Below are 19,679 nucleotides of genomic sequence, written 5' to 3' on the forward strand. Positions count from 1 at the left end.
TTCATTCGTCTTCTCAAGATTGACTTCACGATCACAGCTCTGCTACAAGAAAGCTACTGGTTCAAGTAAAACAAATATAATTCTCAAATCTTGGGTATCAAATTAAACTTATCCCTCCACCATGCAAACCAGTGCAACCCCCCTACTTCACCATCAAAAGAAACTTTTCACACCTCCCATCCCCATCCCGCACTCCTCAAGCCGTCACAGTAACAGTAGCTGTCTCCGTGACTGTCTCCTTCCCAGTCGGCGACGCAGTAACAGTCACGGTGAATATTTGACTCGGTGCTATCGGTGTGATGATCAACGGGCCTTCTGATGTCGTTGACGAAGGTACTGGTTCTGGTTGTGGTGGTCCCGATGATGGCATATCTGTGGGTGCTGGTGCTGGTGGTGTTGGCACGGCGTCGGATGTAGATGCCGTTGCGGATGCGGAGACTGCTGGAGGTGGCGCGATGGAGGATGGAGATGGTTGTGCTGAAGACTCTGGAGGCGGTGCCATAGAGGGGGAAGACGGTGATGGTTGTGCGGAGCTTGAGGGGGCGGGTGGCATGCTTGGTGCAACAGAGGATGACGGCGTGAGTGTAGGCGCAGGAAACTCCGATGTCAAAGATGATGGTGCGGGTTCGCTGGGTGTTGGCTCTGCTACTTCAGAAGACGAGGCTGCGAGCGTAGAAGACAAGGCCACTGAGCTTGATATGACTGGCTCTGGTACAGCGGAAGAAACGGGTATCTCGGGTGCTCCACTTGGCTGTGGTGTGGCTGTCGGCATGATTGTAGTGTACGATGTTACAATCACTACAGGCGGTACTTGGAGGGATGCCGATGGCGAGACTTCAGCAGGAGCGTTTGAAGGAGCGGGCATAGGAGTACCAGCCACTTCTGATGTTGAAGAAACCAGTGGAGCGGACTCTTGAGCTTCAGTTGGCATGGCTGACTCTTGAGCAGGTGTCTGAGGTGGCTTGGATGTCGCGTAGATGGTGGTATATTGCGTGACGATGATGCGCGATGTTACGTCGATGGTGTCTGAAGCGGTCTCTGAGGGGAGGATAGCTGTAGACGATCCGCTCGATACCGGGGCTGGGATTGCCAGGGAAGTTGAGTTGGCCAGAGGGGTGGAAGATGGCGCTTGTATGACCGACTCGATCACAGAAGATAGGCTGGTGATAATCGCACTGGTGGTGGTGTTGACAGAGGGCGAGCCTGAGGGTGCCGCACCGGGATGAGTGAAGCCAGGCAAGCCGCCAGTGGTAGGTGCTTGGACCGCACTCGTCGCCGGTGCAGTTGTGGTAGATGCTAGGACAGCACTTGACGCCGGTACGGTTGGAGTGGCAAGCGAGGTGGACGTCTCTTCTATGGGCGAGTAGGTGAACATAGGAGCCTTTCGACTTGTCTCGCTTGCTGTCTTGTTTTCTACGGCGGCAACCGAACTTGACAATGCCGACGATACCGGCACATCGCTGCTCTCTGTGGGCGTTGGTTTCGGACTTGGTGTGACTGAGGATGTAGCCGCTGCGCTTGAAGTCTCCTCTGTGGTTGGCAGAGGTGATGGTGTGATGTAGGAAGTAGAAAACACAGTCTGCGGATCTTGTGTCACGAGTGGTTTCCCGTCAGGAAGAACGAACGTGATAGCTGGTGCTATTGAAGAGAAGATGGTTTGCTGGATGGGCTCCACTATGATAGCGGTCTCTGCTTCTGCGACTTGCTGTCTTGATGTTGACGCGATTGTTGAAGTAGTGTTGGCGTAACTAGGAAAACTACACGAAGTCAGTGCTTGTTTCTCGAGCATATGCCTGTATTCCTCACAGTTGTCTTCGGTGGTTCTTTGGAACTGGACCAGCGGTTATAGATGTAGAGCAAGCTGCCAGCAGCAGAATTGTGGAGAAGATAGCCATCGTCAAGACGACAAATTATTAAGAGTGGATGAAGGAGAAAGACGGCGCTTGCAGGCAGAATAAGGAAGCGATGGACTGAAAGACGAAACTGAGATAGTGAACGATTAAGAGAAACGATCGACAAGGAGAAGAAACAGACGGTAAGAAAAGACACCTAGGAAAGAAACGAAAATCGTTCGTCTCAAGCAAACCACAGGCTAAACGTTCAGATGGCTACAGCGGTGTCTCATTGCTACGCGGACTGGCATCGGGTTTTGAAGCTGCATTAGCCGCCTTGAGCACGGTTTGAGTATACAATGGAACAAAGAGTAGTACTGGCCCAGCATGGCTCCAGTTGCCTGTAATTTGGGCGTGTCACTCAAGCTCCATAGGAAAGTAGCGCTGGTAACTGGAGGAGTGGCTGTGGTGCTCTGATGCGCTGGGTACATGTTTCATCCTCGGGCCAATGAGATGGCGGCATGGCCTCGTTGAGCCCACGACCTTGAAGCGCCTGGCCGAACGTCTGCTACCCGCGCAGAGCCTCCAGGTCTCCATATGCCAGAAATAACTCTTCGGAAGGAGGCTCGATTCCGCGATCTGAGTTTGTCAAGTGTTGCCGGTTTCCGCGTCTCCATGCAGTATGTGCTGTCTCTCGGCTGTTGAGTGCGTTAAGAGACCGGAACCCTGTGGGGATTTCTCCACAACACCAAGGTCGAGGTCACGATAGAAGACGACCTAGATGCCTGCAAGCATCAGCTATAGCTATCGACGATATTGTAGTGGATCGAGATGTGTTGGCGGGTTTGCACGTGCCCGATGTTCATTCGTCTGGGCGGGTGAGGGTCGCTCGGGGCAACAGGCGAGTTTCGACAAGGAAGGACAACACAGACCGCCATTTACGCTAGGACAGGCCCTTTGCATGTCGCCAGAGCCTCGAGTCTCGACGTCGCGTCCGGTTGGTCTGGCATTCCTTTCTCTGTAGACGTAGAGTTTTTCGTATCTTTTCACCCTATCGCCATCCTCCTTGCCGGTCGTCACCATGAGCGTACGCGTCGTCGCGAGGATACGTCCTCTACTGAAACAGGAGCTCGACAAAGACACCATCGTCACCGCCGAGACATTGGAGGGCGACACCACCCCGGCGGTCGTGCGGATACCGAGTCCGAAGAACGAGGCCGAGTCCTTCAGCTTCCAATTCAGCTCTGTGTACGAGCAGGACGCGACGCAGCAGCAGCTTTTCGATGCCGAGAGTGAGTTCGCGACGGACGCGTTTCGGACCTGAATTGACTCCAAACCAGTCGCGCCGACGGTGAAGCACCTGTTCAATGGCTTCGATCTATCGATATTCGCGCATGGCTGCACCGGCACCGGCAAGACGCATACGATGCGCGGAGGAAAGTCGCTGGCGGACCGCGGTGTCATCCCAAGACTGTTGAGCTCGATATACCGACGATGCAAGAAGATCGAGAAGGACACGGCCGGTGCCACACACGTCGAGGTTGCCCTGGAATATTTCGAGATCTACTGCGATCGCGTCTACGATCTGTTCGAACCGCCGGAGAAACGCACCCCGTCTGGCCTGCCCATCCGAGACAACAAGGGCAAGACTGTCGTCGTGGGTCTTACAGAGAAGCCATGCACAACGCTTAAGGAGTTTGAGCAGCTTTATGACCAGGCCAACATGAACAGGTCAACATCCGCTACTAAGGTGAGGCTTTACACGCGTTAGAGGTAAACATTACTAATGATGCTGCAGCTCAACGCGCATTCCTCCCGATCCCATGCCGTTCTCTGCGTGAAGATCACGCAAACCACCGAAGACACGGTTCGCGTCAGCCGAGCATCCTGCATTGATCTTGCAGGATCCGAAGACAACCGACGAACCGAAAACAACAAGGAGCGTCTGGTCGAGAGCTCGGCCATCAACAAGTCGCTATTCGTACTTGCTCAATGCGTAGAAGCTATGAACAAGAAGGCCAGCCGGATCCCGTACCGCGAGTCCAAGATGACGAGAATCTTATCGCTGGGTCAGAATAAGGGCTTAACTGTCATGATTCTGAACCTTGCGCCAACCCGCGCATACCACCTCGACACCATTAGTTCCTTGAACTTCGCTAGCCGGACGAAGAAGATCGAGATCGCAGAGGTGGAGAATGACCCCATGTACAGGACAGCAGTCAAACCATTGGCGATAACTAGTAGTGTCGGCGGAGCAACAATGTCACGGCAACCGCTACGATCCATCGCTGCCGCACACAACGCGAACATCCCGGAGCCAGAGAAGGGGAAGAAAGGAGAAAAGCCTACCAAGGCCTTCTCTGTATACTCCGACGCTCGCAAGGCTGCTGCTGCTGCTCCTCGCGTTTCCAACCTTGCACAGAACCAAGGAGTGCGAAGAACGGAGGGTTCTAAACGAGCAGCTGAACCCAGCAATACATTCGCGACGCGACCGACGAAGGCATTCCGAACTGGGGATAACACCTCACGGATACCGAACAGAGAGCCCGCTTTGACAAAGGCTTCGATTGAGGCTCTCATTGCACAGAAGGTCGACGAGAGGCTGGCAGAAAAGGCACTGCAAGACGCCGGTACCGCTGCGCCAGCGCTTTCTGCAGAGTTGCAGAAGCGGTTGGACGAGCTCGAGCACCGTATCGATGCACACGAGGAGGACGGGAAGTCGCAGGGCCTGCAATTCCTGCTTATGGCGAAGCAACATCACATGCGTGGGGAGGACGCCAGCGCACTTAGGATGTACCACCTGGCCCAGCCCTTCTTCCCCGGCAACGCCAAGCTAGAATCCAAGATGAAGGCCCTCGAAGACCGGATTCGCGCAAAGAAGGAAGAGTCCATAAAGCATGTGTCCGCCCCCGTGGAGCTCCCCTCGCACACCGCAGCCGCAGCGCCCCCCTCGAACGTCCTCATGGCCCCCCTCAAAGCCGTCGAAAAGAAACAGTCGAAGCCAAAGATGGTTTATAAAGACGACTCCGAAGATGACCAAGAATTCGCTCCCGCGCCTCCCTCCGACCACGAAGATTCCTACGCCTCCGACACCAGCTTCCAGTACACCAGCAAATCCAAGCCCGCCCGCAAACCGAAAAAGACGACTAAGAAACTGCCCATCTTCCGCGACGACACTGCCCCGACCACGACTCTGACCACCACTGCTACTACTGCCGATCTCCCGTCTCACTCCGCCTCTGCCTCTGTCCAACAAACGCCTCGTACCAGCCACCTCCTCAAGATCATCAATTCACGCGACGTCAACCAGATCAAAGCGTTAAAGGGTGTCGGTGCAAAGAAAGCGGATAACATTGTGAACTGCCTGGTCGAAATGGATGATGCTGAGATTATGGATTTGGAGTCGCTGGCTATGCTGAAAGGTGTGGGGGGCAAGACGGTGGATAATATGAGACTGGGGTTGAGCGTTGTTAATACTTCTTATGATTTCTAGAGCTTCGGCTTGGCTTGGCTTTATTGCCGTTTGAATTTTTGGGGGAAGTTAGAAAGCATGGTGTTTGCGGCGTTTGGTATGTGGATGCGCGCTCAGTGCGCGCCTAGATTATATTCACATTGCATAGAAAAGGCGTTTTGGGTTTGGCAGCTTAGGCTGTCTTGCATTTTGCATTTTGCATAGGTCGGTCATTAGGAATTCCAGACTATTTCTCCATCACTACACTGTTGCTTCACGTTCAAACTTTGCTAGTGAACTGCCATGTTCTGCATCAATCATGCTATCATTATCATACAACACCGTAACTTTCAATCTCAGCCCACAAGAAAGAACCCACAATCACTCACTCAATCACATCTCCAATAGGAGGATCTAAAAAGGCCAAACCCAGTCCTCCGTCTCCTTAGGATCCATACCCTCATGGTACGCATAATTTTTCGCTTTGATCTGCTCATCAAGCAGTTTCTCCCTCGTCGCCGCACCCTTGTTACCCAAGCTAGGAATATTGTCCAGCGCATCAATCGCCAAGCTATAGCGATCAGTACCGTTCCTGATAGCCAGCTCGAGAGGGGTGTCGATATTGCCCTTCTCCCGGTATCCGCGGACAAGCAAATTCTGCTGGCCCTTGCGGCCATATGTCAGACGGTGAATCAACCACGGGTAGGAGTGGAAGTTGAAGATGCAGGGTACGTTGTCGGTGAAGATGGCCTTGTACTCGTGTGCCTTGAGGCCGTGGGGATGCTGGTCCTCGTCGATGAGCTTGAAGAGGTCGACGACGTTAACGAAGCGGATTTTGAGGTCGGGGAGGTGTGTGCGGAGTAATGCTGTTGCGGCGAGGGACTCGTGGGTGGAGACGTCACCGCACGAGGCCATGACGATGTCAGGCTCTTGGTCCTTGTCGTTACTCGCCCATTCCCAGATGCCGACGCCCTTTGTGCAGTGGGCTATGGCTTGCTCCATGGTGAGGTACTGGAGGTGCTCCTGCTTGTCGGCAACGATGACGTTGACGTAGTTTTCGCTGCGGAGGCAGTGGTTCATTGTTGAGAGCAGGCAGTTAGCGTCTGGTGGGAGGTAGATGCGAACGACCTCAGGGCTCTTGTTCGCTACGACATCCAGGAAACCTGGGTCTTGGTGTGTGAATCCATTGTGATCTTGTCGCCAGACAGTGGCAGTAAGCAGGATGTTGAGTGAAGCAATCTTCTGTCTCCATTCGACTTCGAGGCACTTCTCGATCCACTTGCAGTGCTGGTTGACCATGGAGTCGATGATGTGGATGAAAGGCTCGTAGCTGTTGAGCAGACCGTGACGTCCAGAGAGGATGTAGCCCTCTAGCCAACCCTGAGTGGAGTTAGAAATGTGGCATCAAGCAATAGCGTGTGTCTTACCTCAACAGTGTGCTCTGAAAGCATCTCCATAACGCGTCCTGCATAGGCTAGGTTGCCACCATCCTCGTCTTCCTCAAAGTACTCGCCCATCCAGACTTTCTTGCCCGCCTCGTACACCTTACCCAGCTTGTTGGATTCGGTCTCGTCGGGGCCAAAGAGACGGAAGTCTTTCTGGTTATCTCTGATGATATCGCGCAGGAAGGCGGCGCAGTTCGCCATGCTACCAACCTTAGCGACACCTCCCTTGGTGACCTCGATAGAGTAGTCACGGAAGTCGGGTACGTGAAGCTTGTGTCGGATCAGACCGCCATTTGTGACAGGGTTTGCGCTCATCCTCCTGTTGCCGGTTGGCGCCAACTCTCTAAGCTCGGGAATGAGCTTGCCGTCCTTGTCGAAGTGCTTCTCCGGCTCGTATGAGCGCATCCATTCTTCCAGAGTCTTGAGCTGGGTCTTGTCCTTAAGAACCTTGGTGAGGGGTACTTGATGTGCGCGCCAGAAGCCCTCCAAGAAGTGATCTCCATCGACATGCCTGGGCGCTGTCCACCCCTTGGGTGTACGGAGCACGATCATGGGCCAGCGCGGCCTGAAAGCCTTGCCTGAGTCCCTAGCTTCCTTCTGGTATTCGCGGATCTTCGTGATGCATCGTTCCATCGTAGCAGCCATTGCTTGGTGCATGGACGGGATATCGCTTCCCTCGACGAAGTAGGGCGTCCATCCGTAACCGACGAAGAGCGCTTCGAGCTCCTTGCGACTTACGCGAGCGAGAACGGTCGGGTTGTTAATCTGTGTCTTGTCAGCAGGAATTCCATCTGCAAGGTGCAGCGTCATACCTTGTAACCGTTCAAGTGCAGTACAGGCAAGACCGCACCATCCGTGATCGGGTTCAAGAACTTGGTCGAGTGCCAACTGGTAGCAAGCGGGCCGGTCTCAGACTCGCCGTCTCCGACCATTGTCAGAGCAATGAGATCTGGGTGATCGAACACTGTGCCGAAAGCGTGAGAGATGGAATAACCAAGCTCTCCACCCTCGTGCAAGCTACCAGGTGTCTCAGGTGTGGCATGCGATCCGATTCCACCGGGGAACGAGAAAGACTTGAAGAAGCGCCTCATGCCCTCTTCGTCTTCACTCTTGTCAGGGTAGACCTCAGAGTAAACTCCCTCCAGGAAACTGTTTGAGAGTACAGCGGGTGCGCCATGACCAGGGCCAGAGATGAAGATGGCGTCTAGATCGTACTTCTTGATGAGACGGTTCTGCGCAAATCATTAGTACTTTCATTTGCCAGAGCTGCGTACGGTCATCCTTACCATGTGAATGTATGTGAAGCTCTGTCCAGCATCCGAACCCCAATGTCCCAGCAGGCGTCGTTTGAGGTGATCCAGAGTAAGCGGGTCGCGAAGCAGAGGATTTCTCCTCAGATATATCATGCCGAGGCACATGTATAGAGAAGCATGGAAGTAATCGGTCATCTTCCGCACCTCATCCTCGCTAAGCGGGTGTTCAGTGATTGAGGACCTTGCGGGCCCGTATGGCGAGATGCTGAGGTGCTCGACGTCCTCGACGAGAGTGTCGGGATCTGCTGGAGCTTTTGCTACCATGGCATCCATGATTGCAGGTTGCTGGAAAGGTACGACCTTTCGTGCTTCAGGTAGGATCTTGAATGAAGCTACCTAGGTAGGTCTGAAGATGTAGCCAAGTAGTACAGATACGATGGAGGCTACAATGACCAATTGTGAGTAGTGGAGGAGTGAAACCGTTCAGAAGTAAGAGCTTCACGTAAGGTTGGGACGAAGAGCGCCTTTAAGCAGTCGCGCGTCAGTATGCGCGACTGGAAGCTTGAAACCTGGCCAGCGGTACGACCGGAGACGTTCGCCTGGTCCATTGAGCTCTGCCATTGGTGCTCTGAGTGGGATCATGCTACTGCAGCGCGATACCATCATAGCGACAAATTCCTTTTGCAGGTGTGTGTCGGTTGCGTCATGGTTCGATAGACCGAGGTGGGGTCAGTCGAGAATCACGCTAGTGAGCGACGCGTTCCTGCCGCCAATTCTCACGATATGCCATCCATGGCGTGATATGTACCTGAGCTGACTGAGCGGGAGAATGGCAACCGTACGACCTGGATCTTTGCCGGTAAGCTGAATTCTACGGCTATGTTGATGCCACCAGTTCGTGTGCCAGTGCAGGACCTCTCAATATGATCTCAAGACGCCGGAAGACGGCGGACAGCATGCTTGCCAGCCTCCACTTCCCTTCCGACCCTGGCTTCGGTATCGGAACTTCATCCGAGCGGATAGTGATCTGCGCAAGCATCTGCAGCAAGCTTCCTGCTCAAATATTTACGTGCAGCCTGGGCAGACATTTGGGGTGAAGCAATGCTGGCAGACACGGCCGTCCTTAACATGTAAACTCCAACCAAGTGGATGTGTGAATGCGTTAGATTGCTCTATATGTTCATGATCTATTCCTCAATGCATTCCATAATCTCCCTCCGCAGCAATGGTCCTCTGGCATTCAGCGAAAATAGCAGCCTGCCTGGCTACATCAGCCAGTCGCCCAACGACTTGCTTGTTACCATCCAGGAAACCGTATAACGCATACGGTATGTCCACCTCGTTACAAAACTCCTGCACCAATTTTTGGGTCTGCCTCAGATTGTGCCGAGGGATTCTCGGATACAGGTGGTGGATAGCCTGGAACTGCAGGCCACCATGGAAGAAATCCAACCATTGCGGGCAGTCAACATCCATCGTCGTACGAAGCATCTTCTGCGCAAAGGATTCATGGATACCCAAATCTGCCGTACTCATAGCGAAATGAGACAGCGTGATCTGCACGTGGAGCGGCGACGTAACGGCGTGGGCAATCAAGACGAACCAGAAGCGGCTCCAGTTGTCGGGTATGGTCTTGTACACGACTCCATAGCCGAACCAAGTCCAGTAGAACGACATGCCCACCATCTCGAAATATCGGTGCCACCAAGCTGGTCCTTTCTTGGGCCCCTTTCCAAGGAGCAAATACATCCAGGACAGTCTGTAAAGATTGAAACGCGCTACCATCATGATCGGGTAATATGTGTAGTGCTGTAGCGGGATCATGACCTTTGCGAATGCGTCGTATTCCATGGCCCACTCGTAAAAAGTTGTAGTGAGACTCTCCATGAACCGGTGAGTGATAGCGAAGAAAGGAATGTATTGGATGTCAGGGTCGTGTTCGGGATGGTTGGTAACGAGATGGTGAACGTTGTGGCTGTATTTCCACCAACAGGCACTTAAACCGCCCAAGTAGGAGGCGATGAACATTGCGATGGTCGAGTCGGTCGTGAAGTCGTGCGTAATACCCATGTGTCCAGCATCATGGACTGTGAACGTGAGCTGGTGCCAAAAGCACGCAAGTGGTATGGCACTGGTGATGTACCACCCCTTCGTCAGCAGGAATATGAAAGCGGCTAAGAAAGACCCATAGCGTAGGCATTCGATACCGTAAGCAGTGTAATTGCAGTCGTAGAGGCCTTCTTGCTTTATGCGCACTTGCAAGTCGCGGTATTTTTGAGTGATCCGATCTTGAGTGGCCGGGTCCAGGGACGGGTATTTGGCCTTGTCGAAATCCAGCTCTTCTTGAGTCCGCCTGTCAAGCACTGTCATCTTCGGAGTGACCTTCTCATCTAGTTCGACTGATGAGACGCTTGAGCTCGAGGAAGCCCTGGTGACATCGGCTCCGTTGCGTTTGCGGATTGATGCAGACGGCCGATCAGCTGGTTCGAAGAGCGGGCTGCTGTCTGCCGAAGAGGCTGAGCTGGCGGTGTCCTGCTCTGAAGAAGAGCATGATTCCATGTACTCCTCCTCTGAGAGTCTATCCAGCTCTTCCTGTGTCCGGAACTTTCCTCCCTGTATCGGCGGAAGGAAGTTGGTCCATCGTCCTTCGATACGGCCGACTTGGTAGCGATTCATGAGCTCGAGCGTCTGCGCAGAGTGGAATCTGGGTGCACAAGTCAGCATTGAGCTTTTCTAGGCAGCCAGGGACATCATACCGAGTGACTTCATCTGTGGCATCTCGTCCCACCATGTGCGCGATGGCCTTGTCACCGCCTGGGTGATAGGGCAGCCATGCGTCCACCTTCAAGACCTTGCCGTCTACGATGACAATTGAGCGTCCATTGGCGATCTGGGCCTCGATCTCTCTTCGACTAAAGACTCTCGACTTCCTGTCTGCCCGGGCGGCCATGTTGCAGTGCGGTGTGGTACACAAAGCGTGCACAAACGGGTGTCTAGGTGCAGGCTCAATTGACGAACGAAATTCAATGTACAGACAATCAGGCCATTGCCTCGCGGCGTCTCAGAAAGAGCTAGGCGTTGCGGTGAGCTGCGCCGGAGCCAGCCAGTGGAACAGGAGAGCGTGAGCTGATAAACTTCCGAAGCTTGCCCGTCAGGACCCTGCACGCCCCCACGTTCCTCGCCACCCCAGAGCCGCATCCAGCAACGACTTCACATGTCAAGCTGAGAGCGTGTGTAGCCCTGCAGCGCCGTATATGTAAGTAATAAGTCACCAGAATCTACACGTGAGCTTCGAGAAATTTCAAAGTCTTGGAGAGCATAAATGCGGCAGGTGCCCACTTGAGCTTGCTATTGCGCGCTTTCTGTCGGCAAACTCCGACACTCCATCACCTTTTACTTCGTGACCTTTCTCTGCCAAGTGACATTTGTTGACTTCCACTCTCAATTCCATCCTCTCTTAGGACAAATCACACCGCTCCAGGCGTCCCCCAGAATTCGAGATTCCAATCATGACCCGCGACATCAAGGACTTAGCGAAAGAGTGGCTGGAGCTCGACGAGGACAAATCAACGACAGATGAGATCTACAAATTGTTGGTGGATGGCGATACCGATGAACTCGAAAAGCGACTTCGACATCGTATTGCCTTCGGAACAGCTGGACTCAGGGGGCCCATGCAGGGCGGCTTCGCCTGCATGAACTCTCTGACAGTAATCCAGGCTTCCCAAGGACTAGCAGCGTACCTGCTGAAAACCGAGAAGAACGTCCAGAGAAGGGGTGTAGTCATTGGGCGGGATGCGAGACACAACTCTGAAAAGTTCGCCAAGCTCACCGCAGCTGCTTTTGTCGCAAAGGGCATCAAGGTGTGGTGGTATGAGGACCCGAGCCACACGCCGATGGTTCCCTTTGGCGTGCGCGAACTCGACGCCGCTGCTGGTATCATGATTACTGCAAGCCACAACCCGGCCAAAGACAATGGATACAAAGTCTACTGGTCGAACGGGTGCCAGATCATTCCCCCACACGACGTCGGAATCGCCGAATCTATCTTGGAGAACCTCAAGCCTGTCACTTGGGACACGAGTGTGATAGAGTCTTCACTTCTGGTGGAAGGAAGTCTGGATTTGGTACAAGACAAGTACCACCAGGCCGTCCTGTGCGCCGCACAGCCCGAGCATGTCAAGGTCAAGATGGACCCAGAGCTCAGATTCGTGTACACGCCGATGCACGGTGTTGGACTTCCCGCCATGCAGCGTTGCGCAGAGACACTTGGCGTAGCCTCGCAGATGGTTGTGGTGGAGGCTCAAGCACAGCCAGACCCCGACTTCCCTACAGTAAAGTTCCCAAACCCTGAAGAAAAGGGTGCGCTCGACCTGGCAATCGAAACGGCAGAGAAGTCATCGATACGCCTGATCCTCGCCAGCGATCCCGATGCAGACCGACTTGCGGCAGCAGAGAAAGTAGGTGAGAAATGGCATATTTTCAGCGGGAACCAACTCGGAGCGCTGCTTGGATCTTATCTCTTCGAACGCTACCCGGCATCGAAACCGAGAGAAAAGCTCGCAATGCTGGCTTCTACCGTCAGCTCCAGGATGCTCGCAGCTTTAGCGAAGAAGGAAGGTTTCAAGTTTACCGAGACTTTGACCGGGTTCAAGTGGCTTGGAAACGTAGCGCGCCAACTCGATAGCGAGGGCTACGATGTCGTGTACGCCTTCGAGGAAGCGCTGGGATACATGATCCCGCAGACAGTACACGACAAAGACTCCATCAGCGCAGCCGCAGTCTTCCTAACCGCGGCATCGCATTGGTCCACCCAAGGCCTGACACCGTACGCCAAGCTACAACAACTCTACCAATACCTTGGCTACTTCGAAGACGCAAACACCTATCTCGTATCGCCATCGCCGTCCGTAACAACATCGGTGTTCACAGCTATCCGCGCACTGGGCAGCCCCCACCCCACGTCGATTGGCTCCCGCAAGATCGCGCGCTGGCGAGACCTGACCCTGGGCTATGACTCAAAGAGCAAGGACCACAAACCCGATCTACCGGTTGATGTTACTAGCCAGATGATCACCTGTGAGCTAGATGATGGGGCCGTGTTTACAGTCAGAGGCAGCGGGACGGAACCGAAGATTAAGCTTTATATTGAGTGCCAGGGGAAGAGCAGTGAGGAGGCGAACAAGGGCGCTGATGGGATTCTGGAGGATCTGCTGAGGGAGTGGTTTAAGCCTGAGGAGAATGGATTGCGGCTGGCTTAGGGTGGGAGTATGTTCATGGATTCAGATACTGCTACTATCACCGAGTTGGAGCGTGAGAGGGCATCTTGAACACAATGCAACCTTCTCTTGTAGAGTCGAAATGCTCGTGCGGTTGTTTTGCGATTGTATGCTAGCAAGCACACTGCTCATTAGAAGTTCTCACCCGTATTGAGGATATCATCATTCTCGGCGTCCACTGTACTTCCACCAAATTGAGCTATTGCTTTACAACAGACTCACCTTCACCTAAACTCTGCGGGCTAAACCCTATCCTCCACGACCGACAGCCTTTCTCTTACCTCACCCACCTTTACCCATCCATCCGCCAACATACCACCCAGCTCCCTTCTACTCAGTCATCCTCCCTTCTACTCCCATCAGCACTCCTCCCCATCTACATCCACAACCCCACCCACCAAATGGCCACCCTATCAACATCACCCATCTCCGCTCTCTGGGTCTCCTGGACAGACATGGATAAACTCGTCGACGTCGAAATCTACAACTCACCCCAAATGACCAAATGGACAAAGGCCCAAGTCAAATCCCAGTTCGCCTCCAAAGACCTCGCTCCCATCTGCTGTCCCCACCTCCGCGCTTCCCGCATCCCAGAAGCCATTGTCGGAATCAATAATTCGCGGAACAACGCCCCGGCTATGCAATACTACATGGCAAACAACAGGTTCTGGCTCGCACACCGTATTTTATTGCAGGCGCAGTTCCAGTCTGCGGTGAGGTTTACGACGGATGAGTGTTACTATTTGCTGGAGGAGGGGGAGGCGGTTGTGGAGGTTAATGGACGGCCGTTGACGGGCGTGGAGAAGGGAATGTTGGATGTTGAGCCGGGGAAGGTGGATATGAGGTATGTGTTGACTGGGAGGAAGGTGTGTGAGAGGTTTTTACTGACTTTGCAAGTGAGCTGCAGCCGACGGAGATGAAGATGCATCTTGGAGTTGCGATGAGGATTCCGCCGTATACGGTGCATTGCTTTAAGGTCAAGGAGGACAGTTTGGTTACGGCCGGGTGTATTGTGCCGAGGGGAAGGGAGGAGTAGGGGAGATGGGCTTTAGAGAGACGATCTGGATGGTAGACTTGGGAGTGGACATTTGACGAGGAAAGGCGGATAAGCGGGACTGGATGGCCAGATGGAGTTTGAAGAATGAGTATGGATGGAGAGCTTTGCTAGAAATATTGGATGGCAAACGTGGATGAAGAGATGCCAAATCTGGTTGGTGGTCTACCTAGTTCGAAGGATCTTGATGTCCAATTCTCGGTGTTGGATACACAAAGCGGAGTATGCCATCCAAGTACTATACCCAACAGATAGTCGCTAGTACCATTACACGATCAAGATCTGCAACCGCACGACAAACTTGGAACCTTGGAAGACACCCACCCAACAGTGAGAATAGTGGGTGGGTGCGTAAGCGCTGCGCGGCCTGGACGTTTGGCGGGTGAGATAGGCAAGAGATGGTTGCACCCTACTCATAACAAGATGGGACGAGCGCTCGGCAAATAGTTGTATCTCCCACGCCCTCCTCAGAAAAGGTCGAACACCTCCTAGCTAGCCTAAACTTCACAACCCTACAACGCCACAACAACAACGTTCTAAAGAAGTAAGACCTTACAGGAATAACTCTTCTCTATACAAACTATAAGGAGAAGAGTTTAGAAAAAATCTATAGCTTTTTGTTCTTGTGTGCAGAAGCTTCGGGGATAAACACGCGTTCGATTTTTTCTGAGAAGGGCGTGCTCCCAATCTTGAAACTCATATCCTCGACTAGCGCCCGCCTTCCCGATCGAGACCTTGTCAGATGCAGCGCAGACGCAGCGCAGACGACAACTAGTCACATACGGTTCTGCCTTGTACAGATGGGTCCATGGCGAGGCTGATGTCTGGGTCGAAACTTGTCGCCATGCGCAAGTCTCCAAGGTCGGGCCTGTTGGAGGTGCAGATGCAATGCAGCATGCGCGACAGTCCTCCGTGAGTACTGGCCAATGAGGAGCATGTCTAGTCGATTAGGAAGGCGCCATGTATAGTGTTGTTGCTGCCTTGACAAATGGGAGTTGAGCATGTAGAGCTGGGGAGGATGCGAAAAAATCGCTTTTTCTCAGAAGTATCAGGACTACGATGGAGGGTTTACTTTTTACCCTTCGCCGGCTGCACATGGCGTTTATAGCGTCGCTGGATTCGACGGCTGGGTAGCAAACGGCCAGGGTGTTCGGCCGGATGTCAGCTAAGCAGGGGAGGCGGAGGAATGCGTGCCCTCGGCCAATCACGTGGGCGTCGTTGTATCGATAGGCCTGTCCCGCGCGTACCCAGACTCCGGGGAAGTGTCTGAGGCAGCCGTGACTAAACCGCTGCGGGCGGCGTGCATGCGTGCTAAACAGTCACGGCCCAAAAGTATCCACGGCCTCTTTCCCCTCGTGTGCCCACCAGTTCTGTCGCGTCCGTCGCGTCCTCCCAGCTGCGCCCTGTCCGTCTATAAAGACCCGTCGCTCCTCCCCTCGACGTCGCCTGGTTTTCGCAGTCTGCTCGCACATTCTTCGGTACGCCCTCGGCCCCACCAGAATTTCCCTTGGAAACGTGCTAACGGGATGAAAGCTTCAACAGGAACCGCGACATGTCTCTCTCCTAGACTGTTCGCGTCCTATGCGGGATGCGCTGCCATCAACACCAATGGCGGGGTTCGGCGACCCAAATACTCATGTCACGCGACAAAGCCATGGTTCGCCGTCGCAACCAACTCCCTCGAGACGATCGCTGCCAGACGGGCCGTGCAACTATCGCGACGCGCATATAGGACAGTGTGGATGTGACCAATTTTGGGACAAGCTCAGCGCCGAGCTGCATGATGAGAGCGCCGACCATCGGCCTAGCAGCGAGCGCTCCACGTGGTGTGTTTGCGGGCACCATGCCTGCTTCCATCTGAGGGTGACGCGTGCGCCAGAGAGGCAGGCGCTGTCGATGAATCTCCCGCTGCCACCACTGTATGCGACAGGGGAAGAGCCGCGCCAATTGCAGGCAAGCGCGCAATGCGACACGAGTGCTGCGATGCGACAGCTGGGGGACAACCTTCTGTCTGAAGGGGGTCAAGCCATATACAATGCGCGCATGCATCAACACTCCAGTCCTAGCCAGCGCCCCCAGCGACAGCCCTCCGAGACCAACTCGTTTGGTCGCTTGCTACAAAGTCAGGACACTCCATCACAAATCAGCACGAGCGGCCTTCCTGGACTTCCCTCCGTGTGCTTGCTATCTCATGAACGCCGCCCAGTAGCTAACAGCGAAGCTAGGTATGGCGTGAATCAGTCGCGCCAGACGGTGGCAGGTCTTGGTCTTTCGATGATGAACTTGGAGAGCATGGCTCAGCTTAACCGTCAACAGTCGCCTACATCCACTATTCCCGATGACATCAACGTCGCCCACACCCCGCGAAAGCTACCCAACGAGCCCGTCATCTCCCCGGGCAGAGCGAACATCACCAGCCCATCGCGCGGCATCCTTGAGCAGGTACTTGAGTTCAATCGCAACTTCCAGCCCGACGAGCCTGGTGATACCATACCCAACACCTACAACCCCGAGGAATACGTACAAAGCGCTACCGAAGTGGCTACTCCAAGCGTTGGGAACACTCCAGATCTGAGCGCTGCTGATCGGGCTGTACAGGACGGGAAGGACATGATTGACGCAATGAAGCGCATCACCTCGGAGATCCAACAGCAATCGACTAGCTCACCTGAGCGACAGACATATGGCACAGTTCCCACCCAGCTCTTGCCGAAGAACGCTACAGCAGGTCCACAGGAACAGCTGCAAACCCTCCTCCAATCGGCTCCACCACAAGGTCTCCAGAAGCTTGTCTCCTACCTTGCCCCTCTCCATAATCTGCTGAACTCGATACCCAATGTAGCCAAAACCATGCAGGAACTTGGTAGCCGCCTAGACTTGCTGGAGAATGGATCTTTCAACTACGTTCAGCCGGAAGATCTTAACAACACCTCGGAGATGTACGAGGGTAGGTTAATTGACGTGGAGCATCGCATGGATGAGCATGAACGCATGCATGAAGCTATGGACGAGCAAAGTAGCACCAGCTCCTTTGGCCGAAGGCGCATCGATAACGCCACCACGTCGTTTGGCTCCAATCACTCTGTTGATTCCAGCACTTCCTCCGCCCTTATCCTCGCGGCCATGGATCGCAAAGATACAGAAATGGAGCTTGATAACATCAAAGAGAGATTGGATGTACTGGAATCCGCGGCGCCACCCACATCGCTCCAGCCTTGGGAAGTTGAGGTTGTCCTACTGCCATGGGGTCCGGACTTGAAAGGCATCTGGTTCTCGCCTGATGAACCCATGCATGACATAGCGAAGACAACAACCCAGAACTCTGAAGAGTGGACCCAAGCACATACCTTGAAGACTATAAAAAGCCTGCCATTCCTCGGACGAGACTCCGATTCGAGCCCCTACCCTGGTGCTCGCAACTCGGTCAGAGGATCTATACCTAGCCAGGCCGACAACGGGTGGAGTAGCCAGGACATTAGTAACTGGGCTTCGGGATCTACGGATGACTGGTTGTTTCCCAAAGCTTGTGGAAGCAACAACCTAGTCTACAAGCGACTCCAAAGCAGGGGTTTTGTCCGAGATGTTACGTTCAAGGGTTCCAGCGCCAAAGATATTCAAGAAGCTTTGTCACATGCATTTTCTGATGTCTTCGATTACCTGCAGTACGACGACAGCGACGAAAACCCTATGATCTCTGCCTACCCAGGTCTTCGAGCGCCCTACATACCACTTCGAAAAGTACTCAAGCAGTCGCGACTACGTTTTCTTACGCCCGCCGAGATGTCCAGCAGTGCGCTCTGGAATGCTCAGTTTCTCTCAGCCGGTGTCATGATGAGAGTTTCCGGTGGAAAGAAAAGGCTTTACGTCACCGTCCGCGAAGCCTATACCCAACAAGTTGATCGCAATGAGTTCGTTGTCATGGAACAGTCATGGCCTGAGCTGCGCCAATTACCTCGCTATCAACCCGACCAAGACTCGCAGATGGAGGGCAACGACGAACAGTGCCAAGCGCATGTCCCTGAAGCGGATGCAAAAGAAGCATGTTGGCAGTTCGTCGAGACATACGATGCTCCGCCTGCTAGTGTGCATTCGTCTTTCGGAAGCAATCAGTCCGTCCAGCTCTCCATGCGCCCTGCTGGTCGAAATTGGCGACGGTCAATCACTCCCAACTCGATACTGAAGAACAAGCAACCCCAGCCCATCTCTCCACTAAGCGAGAACCATCCACAACGTCCACTCTACTATCGCAACCGTACGGTATCTGCTTCGGTCGTCGATACCGTAACACCTCGTCAATCAAAACGCCGATTCAACCCCTCCATCGTTGAGCAATCCTCTGCCCCGCAGGTAATCTCACGTGCACCCAGCCTGCCGTCTGCGAGGCTGAAACGCCGTCGCGTAACGAACTCCTCATCCCCACGACCCGAGGAAGCACACGTCACGATATGGAACGCAACCCCTCGGCAATCACGAGAACCGCCGTCACCCTTCTACTCCTCACAGCCCGCACTACCACGATCGAACTCAGACGTCATGAGCAGACCAAGTCAGCGGTCCGTCGCCATAGCCGGTAAATCAACGCCTTTCGCCTACGCAACACCACACTCAGGGCCCTTCCCAGCTGGCCCTGGCTTCAACGCTTACAACAATGGCGGAGACACGGAGCCAGATGACGACAACGACGCGTATGATAACGATGACGGGGAGAAAAGCTGGCGTGGCGTCACCGATGACGATAATGACCAAGACAATGACAGCGCTTCGAGCTCGGTCCTGAACGCCGAAACTGGTGCGCAAGAGGGAGCCAGTTTCTCGGGCGATGACAGCGGGTTCGGCAGTGATAACGGAGAGGATAGCGATGCGCCGTCGGAAGATGGGGGAGAAGTGTATGCGCAGCGTCAACATGGTGAAGAGGATGAAGACGAAGACGACGAGGATGTGTTTGACTCTTTGCTTAGTATCATCGAAGCGTAGATACGCGAGGTTGATATACGGATGATTTGGATTACGTCATCATATCATGCAAGAAGAGCAAGGAATCTGGATATCCGAGTTCCAGCTAGGAGCATTTGAAGAGAAGCACACACACACATATTTCAGCATAGGCGTTCTAAGGCAGGGAGACCTTGTACTATATTGCTTCCATCGTACTTGCAGCGTTTTGTTCTCCGTTTTCGGAACCTTGTTCTTTCGGTTCCTGGTTAGCGGGGTGTGTCTTTGTATACTACTAAAATTGGTCATTGGGGTATGTTTATACGGTTAGCATAGTGGTGGTGGTTGTCAACACCTCTTCTCTCTACACTTATGGAGGGTGAGCTGGAAAATGAATATTTTACATTTAGGGTTTGCGCATCGGGCCCTTAGT

General features: G+C 53.8%; 7 protein-coding genes across 7 annotated transcripts; 5 read left to right on the plus strand and 2 right to left on the minus strand.

Moving 5' to 3' along the window:
* Nucleotides 1-299: 299 nt before the first annotated feature.
* J4E84_008616 (uncharacterized protein) lies at nucleotides 300-917 on the plus strand (the record flags this gene model as incomplete). Its single annotated transcript, XM_049391186.1, has 1 exon — nucleotides 300-917. The coding sequence occupies one exon, from the start codon at nucleotides 300-302 to the stop codon at nucleotides 915-917; it is 618 nt and encodes a 205-aa protein (XP_049241218.1).
* A 1,996-nt stretch (nucleotides 918-2,913) lies between these two features.
* J4E84_008617 (uncharacterized protein) lies at nucleotides 2,914-5,325 on the plus strand (the record flags this gene model as incomplete). The annotated part of the gene is made up of 3 exons (XM_049391187.1): nucleotides 2,914-3,124; nucleotides 3,173-3,582; nucleotides 3,631-5,325. 3 exons carry the CDS (start codon nucleotides 2,914-2,916, stop codon nucleotides 5,323-5,325), a joined length of 2,316 nt encoding a protein of 771 aa, XP_049241219.1.
* Nucleotides 5,326-5,697: 372 nt separating this feature from the next.
* J4E84_008618 (uncharacterized protein) lies at nucleotides 5,698-8,314 on the minus strand (the record flags this gene model as incomplete). The annotated part of the gene is made up of 4 exons (XM_049391188.1): nucleotides 5,698-6,663; nucleotides 6,711-7,493; nucleotides 7,541-7,960; nucleotides 8,015-8,314. The coding sequence occupies 4 exons, from the start codon at nucleotides 8,312-8,314 to the stop codon at nucleotides 5,698-5,700; spliced, it is 2,469 nt and encodes an 822-aa protein (XP_049241220.1).
* An 861-nt stretch (nucleotides 8,315-9,175) lies between these two features.
* J4E84_008619 (uncharacterized protein) lies at nucleotides 9,176-10,931 on the minus strand (the record flags this gene model as incomplete). The annotated part of the gene is made up of 2 exons (XM_049391189.1): nucleotides 9,176-10,685; nucleotides 10,738-10,931. The coding sequence occupies 2 exons, from the start codon at nucleotides 10,929-10,931 to the stop codon at nucleotides 9,176-9,178; spliced, it is 1,704 nt and encodes a 567-aa protein (XP_049241221.1).
* Nucleotides 10,932-11,490: 559 nt separating this feature from the next.
* Nucleotides 11,491-13,242, plus strand: J4E84_008620 (uncharacterized protein; the record flags this gene model as incomplete). The annotated part of the gene is made up of 1 exon (XM_049391190.1): nucleotides 11,491-13,242. The coding sequence occupies one exon, from the start codon at nucleotides 11,491-11,493 to the stop codon at nucleotides 13,240-13,242; it is 1,752 nt and encodes a 583-aa protein (XP_049241222.1).
* Nucleotides 13,243-13,661: 419 nt separating this feature from the next.
* J4E84_008621 (uncharacterized protein) lies at nucleotides 13,662-14,296 on the plus strand (the record flags this gene model as incomplete). The annotated part of the gene is made up of 2 exons (XM_049391191.1): nucleotides 13,662-14,104; nucleotides 14,158-14,296. The coding sequence occupies 2 exons, from the start codon at nucleotides 13,662-13,664 to the stop codon at nucleotides 14,294-14,296; spliced, it is 582 nt and encodes a 193-aa protein (XP_049241223.1).
* A 2,295-nt stretch (nucleotides 14,297-16,591) lies between these two features.
* On the plus strand, nucleotides 16,592-19,288 carry J4E84_008622 (uncharacterized protein; the record flags this gene model as incomplete). The annotated part of the gene is made up of 1 exon (XM_049391192.1): nucleotides 16,592-19,288. One exon carries the CDS (start codon nucleotides 16,592-16,594, stop codon nucleotides 19,286-19,288), a length of 2,697 nt encoding a protein of 898 aa, XP_049241224.1.
* Nucleotides 19,289-19,679: the final 391 nt, after the last annotated feature.

The sequence above is a fragment of the Alternaria hordeiaustralica genome (genome assembly GCF_023758085.1).
Source record: "Alternaria hordeiaustralica strain BMP 2776 chromosome Unknown scaffold_22, whole genome shotgun sequence".
NCBI classification, from domain to species: Eukaryota; Fungi; Ascomycota; class Dothideomycetes; order Pleosporales; family Pleosporaceae; genus Alternaria; species Alternaria hordeiaustralica.